The sequence below is a fragment of the Centrocercus urophasianus genome, unplaced genomic scaffold (genome assembly GCF_019232065.1).
Source record: "Centrocercus urophasianus isolate 14NV4802_14NV808 unplaced genomic scaffold, USGS_Curo_1.0 seq_10, whole genome shotgun sequence".
In the NCBI taxonomy this organism is placed as follows: domain Eukaryota; kingdom Metazoa; phylum Chordata; class Aves; order Galliformes; family Phasianidae; genus Centrocercus; species Centrocercus urophasianus.
The window spans coordinates 46917930-46929961 of NW_024884142.1; the positions used below are offsets into that span (position 1 = coordinate 46917930).

General features: G+C 35.3%; 1 protein-coding gene across 14 annotated transcripts in view; it reads right to left on the reverse strand.

Moving 5' to 3' along the window:
* Positions 1–12032, reverse strand: part of EPB41L2 (erythrocyte membrane protein band 4.1 like 2) — a 101467-nt gene that overhangs the window by 36917 nt on the left and 52518 nt on the right. For all 14 annotated transcript variants that reach the window (XM_042815239.1, XM_042815208.1, XM_042815232.1 and 11 more), the window contains 2 exons: positions 11007–11111; positions 5672–5714 (listed from right to left, as the gene is read on the reverse strand). In XM_042815239.1, coding sequence (XP_042671173.1) covers positions 5672–5714; positions 11007–11111 — 148 coding nt within the window. The remainder of the gene's footprint in view (positions 1–5671; positions 5715–11006; positions 11112–12032) is intronic.

A 12032-nucleotide genomic window follows, 5' to 3' on the forward strand; every position in this document is an offset into this window, starting at 1 on the left:
GAGCACAAATCCTCTCAATCTACAGACTACGTGAAAAATTCCACGTCTGCTCATGCTAATTCCCATAACTAGTTCATAGGAAAAAAATGTAGTTGACTTTCTACGAAAAAATTTCTGGACAGTTGATAACCTTATACTTTGAATACTGAAAACACATTTATCCTCAAAATATAGACCAGCAAGTATACTACAACACACACAACCTACATTTCTAGTTCTCAGTACAGCAAGCTGTTTATAATCAGATCATCACACCACAGAGGCACACACACAATTGTCTTCACACAACAATGCATGCTATTACTAACACTGTGAATTGATAGCCAATATAAAAATAAAGGGTATTTAAAATGATATTAAGCAATTTGTCTCCAACAAAACTCTGTCTTAATAATATAAACTATAAAAATGTCAAAAAAAAATTTCTAGACAGCTTGATAACTCAAAAATGCTTCTGTGGAAACTTTAGGCACATTCTTAGAGAAAAAGAGTGCAATATAACTAAGCAGCTAGCAACATACAATTAACATGATTCATCTCATTCTAACTTCTAAATCAGTGAGTTTTTATTCCAGTACAACACATTTTATAGCATTTACTCATAGAACCATAAAGGTCAGAAAAGATCTCTAAGATCATTTAGTCCAACCACCAACTCATCACCATGTCCACTAACCTGTGTCCCTCAGTACCACATGTACACAGTTCTTGAACACCTCCAGGGATCGTGGCTCCACCACCTCCCATGGCAGAGTCTGTTCCAACACTTACCAGCATTTCTGACAAGATTTTCCTAACATTTATCCCGAACCACCCCTGGCACAGCTGGTCCTATTGCTGGTCCTAGTGTGGGAGAAGAGGCTGACACCCACCATGCCACAGTCCCCTTTCAGGTCATTGTAGAGAGCAATAAGGTCTCCCCTGACACTCCTCTCCACACTAAACAATCCCAGTTCCCTCAAGCAGCTCCCCGTATGACATCTGCTTCAGACCCCTCACCAGCTTTGTTAACCCTCCCTGGACATGCTCCAGGGTCTCAATGTCTTTTTTGTTGTGAGGAGTCCAAAACTGAATACAGCACTCAAGACGCAGCCTCACCAGACCTGAGAGTACAGGGGAACCCTCCCTGCTCCTACTGGCAACACTATTTCTGATACAAGCCAGGATGCCATTGGCCTTCTTGGCCACCTTCATGTTCAGTCGAGCACCAATGAACACCCCCCAGATCCATTTCTTCCACGCAGTCTTCCAGCTAACTCTGCCCCAAGACTGCAGTGGTGCTTGGAGTTGTAGCCAAAGTGCAGGACAGATTGGTTATCTTGAACTTCATCCCACTGTCCTCAGCCCAGTGATCCAGCCTGTCCAGATACCTCTGAAGAGCCTGCCCACTCCTCTCTGTGCCTCAGACAACAATTTTTAGTATACTGTGCAATTAGGACTGGTGTATTGTTCAGAGAGAGATAAAAAATGCTCCATGAAGTTAAGAAAAGCAATAGGGAAGATCTGTAACCAGCCCAACAAACAAAAATAGAGTGCAGCCAGTCCTTTCTGGACCAAGATCCAGCTCACAAACTCAACTGTACACTGCAAAATCATTTTTATAACTAAGAGGAGTAAAGGAACACTTCCACAGGACAGCTCTTCCTTTAGCAGAAGTGTTTCTTCCTCTTCAATGCTAAATTCTGGTAGATCTGTATTAACTGTGAATTTCACATGTATATACTTATTTACATAAAAGAGTTGGGTATAAAATAAAGTGACCTTACACATACATACAACTGACCATGTTTTTATATATATACATATGCAGAGTCATTTTAGGCATATATATTTTACCTGAGCTTGCTATATGTTTTGCTAGCAATAAAATCCAACAGCTAGAGCTGTATATTAAAATCCTAGCCTTTTCCTTAAAAAATTATAATTTCCTGTAGCACTTAATGTATAAATTGGAAAATACTTAAATACTGTAATACACAGTGTTGCAAAATTCTAAATTTGCACTACACAATTCTGTCAGAACTCTATTTATTAATTTATCACTATTTGGTCTACTGTGCAATTTGAAAGTACACATATTTAATCATATCATTATTCCTTCTTATCTTTGATCCTGAGAAGTTGAGATGTTTAGTCTTATCTGCAGAATATACCATAGAACCAAGTATGCCCAAAGTCCTTAATTACCTATACCTTAACTACTGGTTATACATGTCTCAAGGTCAGTATTATGTCTGGCCATTTTTAAGTTCCCCAGCCTGAATGAGTGGATGCCCATTAACAATAAAGATGCTGTAAATAGACTTTAGCATGAATAAAAAGAAAGATATAAATGCATAGCCCATGATTTGCCACCAGCTGCCTTAACAGGTGTATTACTGTATTTGCTCTAATCCACTTCCAGATAATTAGTTTTCCTCACTCCCCTCAATAATTAAATTGAAACAGTGAACAAGTAAATTAAGTCTACTGCCTTCCCTCCATCAGCCAATCATTCCCTTTTAGAAAAAGGAAGCATCTTTTCTGTCACAGTAACTGTTATCTCTTTTGATGTTAGTGGACATGATTCCATTCAATCTTGAAATTTAATCATCTATGTAAGACACTACTGTCTCCCTGTATAGCCAAGAGGTTTGCCTCTCAGGTACCTATTTCAGAATGCAATTGCTCACCTCCTTCTGAAGAAGCATCCACTTCTTCAGAAAACAACTGCTGTTAACTTAGGTGCACACGTTTAAGCAAAATTAGAACAGATTAATTACACTATGGGTACTGCCATGAGTTTCTAGAATCTTTACTGTTAAAAAAGTATCCTCATGACAAAAACAGTAATGCTTAATTTCAATAGTTCAAACATATGGTATACAAGGTGAGATTGCACAAAAAACCCACACCAGTCTCCTCTGCCCTCAGCATTTCCAAATGCTCTCTATGCCTTATCAGATATACAACACATGATATGCAATATGATTTTTTTATATTTCATAGTAGAACTTAAAATTTTCACAGTAAAAAATACTAATAGTGCAGCAAGTTTAAAAGAATTAATTGATGTAACAGTGCCTTGGACTTAAACAACTATTCAACACTACCTACAATTTTAACTTTCATTTCAAAAATCGTGAATTATAGCTGCAGCAAAAGCAGGACACACACCAGTGACATTTTCAAAGTTTGTATGGAGGGAGAGATAAGCGGGTCTATAACTCACTTTCACATACTTCAACTACACAAATGAGCAAATAAGTTTCCTAGAACATACAATTTATACATTCACATCTAAACTCTACTGCTGACAAACAACTGATCTTCAGTCACAGTACCATGATGAAAACAGTTTTATGTAGCTTACTCATTCAATTGTGAGACTGAGTCCAGAAAAACTCAAAACTGAATTTAATGTTATTTACACACTGCACGTACAATGTCTTGCACAGAAATTCTCACATTAAATTTTATGTAACTGTAAACATCATACCCTCTGTAAAATTTAGGATTTATTTTTTCCAAAAGCAGCTACTGTTTGTCCCTTTACTATACCCAAGAGCCAAAGTCTGAATTTTGCAAAAGCCTGAATCCACTTTGGATATACCACTTTTCAAGACAGTGACAGAAATGTAATTATCCCACCTGAACTAACTGGATTAATTTGAGTTTTTTCACAATTATAGGAGTTTTTAAAAAAAAATTTCTGAAGAGCTCAGGTTGATTGAAGCCAGACAAGTTTTTCTGTCACCTTCACAACTGTAAGAAGACAGGTAGCAATTTGTGTATTTTAAATATATTATAATTGAATATTTTTAATATGTAAGATACCTATTCCTAATTATAACTAAATCTGAGAAGAAAAAAAAAACAACACAAAAAGCCTTCCTTTCTTTATACCCACCTAGCTGGGAAGAAAAAATTGCTTTTTCAGGACATTCAGATATCTGGAAATTTTAATACCTTGATTATGAAGAATAAACCAGTATGTTAATTACTTGCAAATCAGCATAAGCAACTTTGGTTGTTTACCTTATACACCATGCCTCTCAACTCTGAAGTACTACAGACCAGAGAAAAAAAATCCAACTGAGATGCCTAATTTAAGACTGGACTTGATCTCCTACATAAGAGCATATGTCTTCATGCTGTGTGAAAAATCGTATTCCCTTAAAGTAGTTTTGGAGTACATATTAGATAGTATTAAAAAATGTTATGTAGTGCATCCAAAACAATTGCAGGCCATTTCTTACATTTCTGAATTGTGACATTAGCAGGGTCTATAGAAAGCAGATCACTACTGAAGACAAGAACACAAAGCATCAATGTCTTCATTCTTTTCTGAAATATTAAAATCTAACAAAACATTCTTCAGCACACAAATAATAGGTTTTTACTGAAGACCTGACATTTCTTCAGAATAAGAAGTTACTATACATAATTTTTTTTTTCCTTTAAAAAATAATTGTAGATGGCTTCTACTTATATAACCATATTAGTAGATTTAAACAGAATATTAAATTAAAATAGTTCTCCACTGAAACTTCTGCAACTTTCATTTCTTCACTGAAAATAAAAACACATGCCTTCCTTAACATAAGGGATTTCATCCATTTGTAATGATTATCAAAAGGTTTAATTAACATACTGCTTTTCTTAATAATAAGTGTTCCAACTGGGTCAAATACCTCAAAATAGATCAAAGTCAGGTTTCTTAAGTAACTTATATTCTTGTTGAGTTGGAAGAGTAGGCACATTTTATTATCATTACTTCCTCATAAAATTAGCATTATCTCCCCACCTTCAGCCTCTAACAAAAGAACGTTTCCACTGAATAATAATAAAAAATAAAAGGAAATCATGTTGGTCATAAATATGTAATGCAACAAGAAGAAATTCATTAAGAGCTGTTCTAACCCTTTTTAGTAGTTATTTTGAGACATTTAAAGTCAGGAAGAGTATTTCCTGAATTTATTGTCTACTGTAAAAGTTACAGGGCTATTTAAATACTTGACTGAACTTTATGGGAACAGAGGAAAATACATCACCCATTGTATAGGGGTTAGAACTAGATGATTGTTAAGGTCCCTTTCAACCTAAGACATTCTATGATTCTCTGATTCTATCTTGAGTATGGGAAATAGACTTCTCACAGGCATTCAATCTGAAACACGTTGTAAAGAGTACTCAGAAGTTCCACAACTGTCAACAAAAAAAAAAGCCAACGTTGGACTGGTCAGGTTTGAAAACAAATACATGCTTTCTGTAAGATATATTTTCTTGTAGTTTCATATTCTTCTGTTGAGTCTTTGAAGTTAAAGAGCCCTATGGCAACAAATATGACTATTTTGGAAGATAACATTCTCCACCTCATAGCTCAAATAGCAGCAACCTTTGAATAACGTTCACTGTTTTGAGATGCAAAAATATCAACTGATTAGTCAAATATAAAACAGAAGAGTTTGGGTCAGCAGCCAGTATAATGATTAACTTCTACAGCACAAGTCTGTTTCACTCCTTGGATAGCAGACAGACGCAGAAGCCTTGGTTTCTGTCCTAAGGCTGAATCCATCATTATCAGACAAATTCTTACAGCATTCTAAGCAACATCCATATTACTGAGTTCAGAAAGTGTTTCTGTGAGCAAAAAAATGGGAGCATAACATCCAAATACAGAAGTACTTACTTCGAATTTGTCTCTTAATTTCTTTTGAAGAATCTAGCCAGTTCTGGAAAAATAATAACATAATAAACAGCATTTAAAATCATCTATCAGCAAGAGGAAGTAGTAATTCCATACGATTTCATACAATGCAATTAAGTTTTGTATTGTTCCAACATCTGTTCTCTTTAAAATTTCCCAGACAATCCTAAAACTGAAGTTGTAATTTGGTAGTAAGCCTCCCCACCCTTGTACATAAATGAAACTGTGTAATGCCATTCCCTTCGTGGTTGTCTAATTGCTTTAGACTATTTATGCTAAGTGGATATTCTTAAGGTAGAGGCTGCCTAGCAAATTACATTTGACAAATGCCGCTTTCTCTCATTTTATTGATATAAGTAGACTTCTCAGGGAAAGTTACGTAATCCCTACATGCCTGTCCCTACACACTTGTATAGAGCTATTTAAGACAAGATTTTTCTCTTGATATCTGAAGATTTATTATTCCCATCATTTTTCTTAAAGAGCATACATTCTAGCTCTGATAATATTCAAAGGTGCTTTGAAAAATGACTCAAGTTTCTGAGTTTCCCCAATGCAAAGTTCTCTATGAACACGCACGATTTTAACACTGACACAGTGGCAACGTTCAAAACTAGATGCCTGGCTCTATTTTAGACAATGCACACCAAGTCAGTTGTTCATATCAACAACAAGCTGCCTAGAGACATTATGGAGCCTGCTTCTCTGGAGAGCATTTACACTTCAGTAGCCCACTGCAGACAGTAGCAGCCTCAAGATCAGATGGGACCAAAGCACCAGCACTAACATTTCTAAAGATGCAACTCTATCAACACTGCTTGCCTAACCTACCTAAGTACCGAGTCTTGGGTACAATATGAGTCAACTTTCAGTCTTTGATGCCACACTGTAGACCCCAACAACTGTTTTACAATACCGTAGGGTCCTTTTAAACAGACTTTACCACTAAAAAAATGTCTATTTCAAACAAACAAAGCATGCTATATCATCCTTTTATGGTTCTCTATGAAGAATGTAAACTACACTACACTTTTACTCTACTGCAAATCCTTATTGTAGATCTCTGCTGCTACAGGACGTGGCTTCTGTGTATACAACCCAAAATACTAAGCTTCTTGTTGCAAATGACCTTGATCCAAGCTAGTTCTGTCATTGATGCTGAGCATCTACATTAGACAAATACTATTTACAAATAAATGCAAGAAAAACCTTTTTAATCAATGCTTAACCTGCAATTAAAATACAAAGATAATGCCATATTCATTCAGTTTTAGGAAGTGCACAACATCTGCATTTTGTAACAATCACAATTCTTTCAGAGATGCACAGTCCACAACACTGTTGTGAAGACAAGCATATAAAACGCTCCTAAAAAAAAATCTGCATAACACTTATTCTGCTTAAATCACAAAAAAATACTACCTGTTGGAAGAATCTTGACAAAGAAAAGCCTTGAAATACATTAGAAGTCTTAGAATAATTTTAGCTGAAATTAATTTCAGCTACAATTATCATGCTAAATTTTTAATTTTGCTGTTAATTCCATTCCCAATTTTTCATCAAATTATGGATAAAATTAAAAGTACCGTGAACTCTTAACACAAAGTATACTATAAATTAAGCAATATAAATATAAATTATACAGTGTGGCATAATTACAGCAGAAAACTAGGATACATGTGTATATGTTTGTGTCAACATTTCACCTTTCATTATGGCTGAGAGGAAGAAAAAAACACAAAACAGAATGTGCTGAAAAATCAGAAGAATAATAATTTCTTTAAATAAATTATTTAGTTCATTTTCTGATTTTTGAAGTCTCAGGTTTATTGGAAGCAAACTTTGTCAACTTTCCTTTGTTCCATCAGATAAAATCAATGTTTGTTTTCCATTTACAAGCATAATTACAGGGATTTTGTTTTTGTTTGTTTTTGGTTTGCATCTGTGCCTTTTGTTACGGATAAAACAAACACCATGGAAAAAAAGTCCCCTGAAATACACCCCTTAACACAGAATAGGCAGGTCTGTCTTTCAATACAAAAGACAAAGCGTATGTATACTACATTGCTCCAGTAGGCAAAAAACTATTTGTTTGTGAATGGTAAGGTTACAGATAAGACAAAATAATGAATTGTCAAAGAACAACAAAACATTCTCTAACAGTACAAAAGTATTTTGTCCAAATTCAGAAAAGCAGCATTTCCAGCTGGTGCCCACAACATAAGAGCGCAAGCTTCCTAACGCTTCTGCAGCCTGCTTACAGTGTGAATGGAGCATTCATGAAATTTTGGGGGGCGTAATGCAATGAAATACACATTAGACCAATAAATTTAATGCTTATAAAGTCATGAAAAAAAATTGTTAATGAGTAACTTTATCTAAATAGCTTTAACATGTCTATTAAGGCTAACAAAATCAGTATGATTTGAAAACATAACATCTCTGCCAGCTGCACAGAACACCCATAGAGGAAAGTTAATGGAACTCCTCCTCCAATGGTACCCTGATGTTGCATTAGGGAGCAGCTCTAATTCAAAAGAGTGTCTGGCATTGAGTTTCCACACCCCACAGCTGCTGTCTAGTTCAACAGCTGGCTCCTAAATGGGTGGCTGTGATGACTACACAAGAATGAGAAAAAAAACACATCATTCAGTATTTAGTACTGACAGGGATGGAGATCTGTGGCATTTTAATCTCAAGAGGAAATATTCATAACAGGAAAATATATCAGGAAGATCGAGTATTGAGATGAAAAAAGACTTCAAACTTGATTTTAATACAGAGAGGTGAAAAAGAGAAGGCTAAAACCAGTGAAAATTCCAAGTCTCCAAGCTTTCCGTGGCAGATATTGGCGAACAGAACTCATCAGCATCACCACCCCCTCCTATTAAATAAATCAATACATGCTAATTTTTTTTTCTTTGGGAAGAATGAAAGGATGATGAGATGTGTGAAAATCTTAAGATCCTTTAAAAACAAAAGTGCACCTATCTTACTGATTCCATTCTGTAAGGCTGTACTATTTCAAATCTACAGACATGAAAGAAACATCAATTGGTTTGGGGGTGGGGGGGAGAATGACAAATCTCTCAGCATGCAACTAGGAATTCTGACTTAAGACACTGCAGTAACTGCATTTCATATTGTCAGGGTGTATTTATACCATAAGTAGGACTAGAACATGCAATAATTTGTGTTGTACAAACATGACAGCTTTAAGTTTGGTAACCTGAGTGACAATAGCAGTGAAAATAAAAAACATATACGACTGAGGCACATGATGCAGTACAGACTGTGCAACCTACAAGAGACTGTAAGCACTTAAGTAAGTGCCAATTCATACTCAACTAGGGCTTAAAATTCTTTTTTTGAAATACATTTCATATATTCATATATTTCCAAGAATACTGAGTAACACAAAGGGACTGTAAGTGATTACAACAAAAAATAAATGATGCTATGGTATTGCTCAGAGGATCGAGTGAGGTACTATTTGTTGTTACACTGATAAAACTCATATTTCTATAAAGGGCTTAAAAATCAGAAACAAAAAATACAATATTCAAGTAAAAATAGTTTATACACAGAAATCATTAACACAGAGGACCTGAGTGCTTTGTTCAATGCTTTACAGAAAACCTCCAAAGCAAGCAAGTCCAGAAAACAACTATGTTTTTGAAGTTCTCAGATTTATTCAGATCACTAAATTAGATTTCATTTCAAACACAAAAATTAAATGAGAATTAATGAAAAGTAATAAAAATAAAAAAGCAAAAAAGCAGCTTCACTTGAACTAATTAATACTCCTGTAATGATACTTCCTGCCATGAAAACAGAGATTAAGATTAAAAGAATTACATTTTTTCCATTTCAATCTGCAATTATTAGTCTGTTCTTTATGACGGAAAAGATGACTGCAGGTATATTTTAGTTTGTGGACAGAGTAACAGCTGGTGCATTACTAACCACAAACATTCAGATGCAGGGAAAAGCTAAATTGGCTCTTAGTAATTAGTGGAATGATTGCCAACAGCTGATCTAAGATGTTCCTCAACTCATCAATCTAAATGTGCTCACCAAAAACAAGTACAAAAAGATGAAAGAAAACACGTTACCAAAAGGAACTTAAGATAACCTATTTGAACATATTGATGTCAAAACACCTCTTCATTACTGAAACTAGCACACAGTATTGGAGACAGACTAGCTCCAGTCTCATCTTTTCAGGTGAAATTTTTTTTGATGCTTTGACTGGGCCCTCCTGAGGTCCTATCTGGAGTATCTGCATCCAGGCCTGAGGCCTCCACAAGAAAGATGTGAAACTGTTGGAGTGGCTCCAGAGGTTGGCCACAGAGATGCTCAGAGGGCTGGAGCATCTCTCCAATGAAGAAAGATAGAGAGAGCTAGGCTTGTTCAGCCTGGAGAGAAGGCTCCAGAGAGACATCATCAGGGCCTTCCAGTAATTAAAGGGACCTTATAAACAGGAGAGAGACTGACTTTTTTACCTGGGGAGATAGTGATAGGACAGGGGAGAATGGTTTTAAACTAGTAGAGGGGAGATTTAGATAAGATAATATGAAGAATTTTTACTCAGAGGGTGGTAAGGCACTGGAACAGTTCTTCCAGAGAAGCAGTGGATGCCCCATCCTTGGAGGCATTCAAAGGCCAGGTTGGATTGGGCCTTGGGCAGCCTGGTCCAGTGGATGGCAATACCACCCACAGCAGAAGGGTTGGAACTAGATGATATTTAAGGTCTCTTCCAACTCAACTCACTCTATCATTCTATGAAAAGTAACTAAAAGGCCTAGCATTTTGAACCTTGGGCCAAGATATCCTTTCTATTATTTGTCAGAGCATTATTAAGTATACATGAGAAGCAGCAGTGAAATTCTTGGAAAGGTAGGCAGAAGATCAGGGTTTTTTTTAATTATTTTATCATCCATAGGCTTGTTTGTGTATCTGTTTTTTAAAAAGGCTAACAAATGAAAGTCTTCAAAACTCTGGCAGGTTTGTCAGGCTGTTAATGCAAAACATTTTCCTATCTTCTCTGGCACCGAGGGTAAAATATTTTATTATAACAAAATAAAGCCCAGGAATTGTTTAATTTATTTACCACTTCAAAGTAAAAAATAGAAACTTCGTTAACATACACAGACTATCTTGTACCTGACACAAATTTACAGTGGACTAAAATTGACAGTTTAAAAATGGTTTGCTCAAATGTTTGTAAAGGTATATATTTAATATTGTATCCCTTACTGAGCTACTGCAGTCAGTAGCAACGTCGAGGAAAAACAAAACTCTAATACAGCCTTACCTTCTGATCTGAATTCTCATAAAACAACAGCCCAAAATAGTCCTTTTCCAGTAAATTGAGATGTTCACACACTTTGTCAAATAGAATTTGTCCTTTTGCTCTTTTCTGGAAAAATAAAATAAAATAAAAAGTACTATTAGTAAATGCTTGATTTTATGAACATCGATAAAACAGGCTGAATAAAGAGATACAATTAGTCAGGACAACTTAAAATACCTGTAAAATAGGTTAGAAAGCTGTAAGCTTTCTTAAGATAAAAACTTTATAATATTTTCAAAACTATAAATATCACTGTAAAATTTCCATTCTTTTCCAACTCACTGTCAAAGTTGACTTGCAAGTACAAGGAAAATTAAGTACCGTTTCTTATTCTAACTACTTATCACATTTAGTTGTTGCTAAATAGTTCTTAAGATAGTTTTTCTTGATCTTCATTTTTTTAAATAAGCAAAGACTTCATGTGAGACAACTTTTTCTACGTTAATATCTTGTAAATATCAAGAAGCTTTCCAATGTGTTAATTTTAGTTAATTTGTGCATTTCTAGCATTTTTGTATTATATCTCAATGACTTTTCTGAATCATATATAAACTCCAAGAAAACATATAACACTTTTAAATTGAAAAGGGAAAAATCAAATATCATGAAGAAGTTCTGTAATACGAAGGTGTCGAGCCACTGGAATATGCCACCCAGAGAAGTTGTGGATCCCATCCCTGAAGGTGTTCAAAGACAGGCTGGACGGGAATGGTGGGGGGGATTGGAACTGAATGGTTTTTAAGGTCCCTTCCAAACCAAGCCATTCTATGGTTTTATGAAAACCAAAATCCTTCATTGTCTTCAAGAAACAAAAAAATGGAGTAGTCCAATAAAAGCAGGTGATCAAACTAGTAGAAACAAGATACAAGAACAAGCAGAGCATAACTAACAACGGTATAGAGATTTTGAGAAGAAAATAAATGAAGAGGGCTGCCTTTTATCTAACTCTCCTTACCCAAAACAATCCATTAAATACTAAAAAACAAG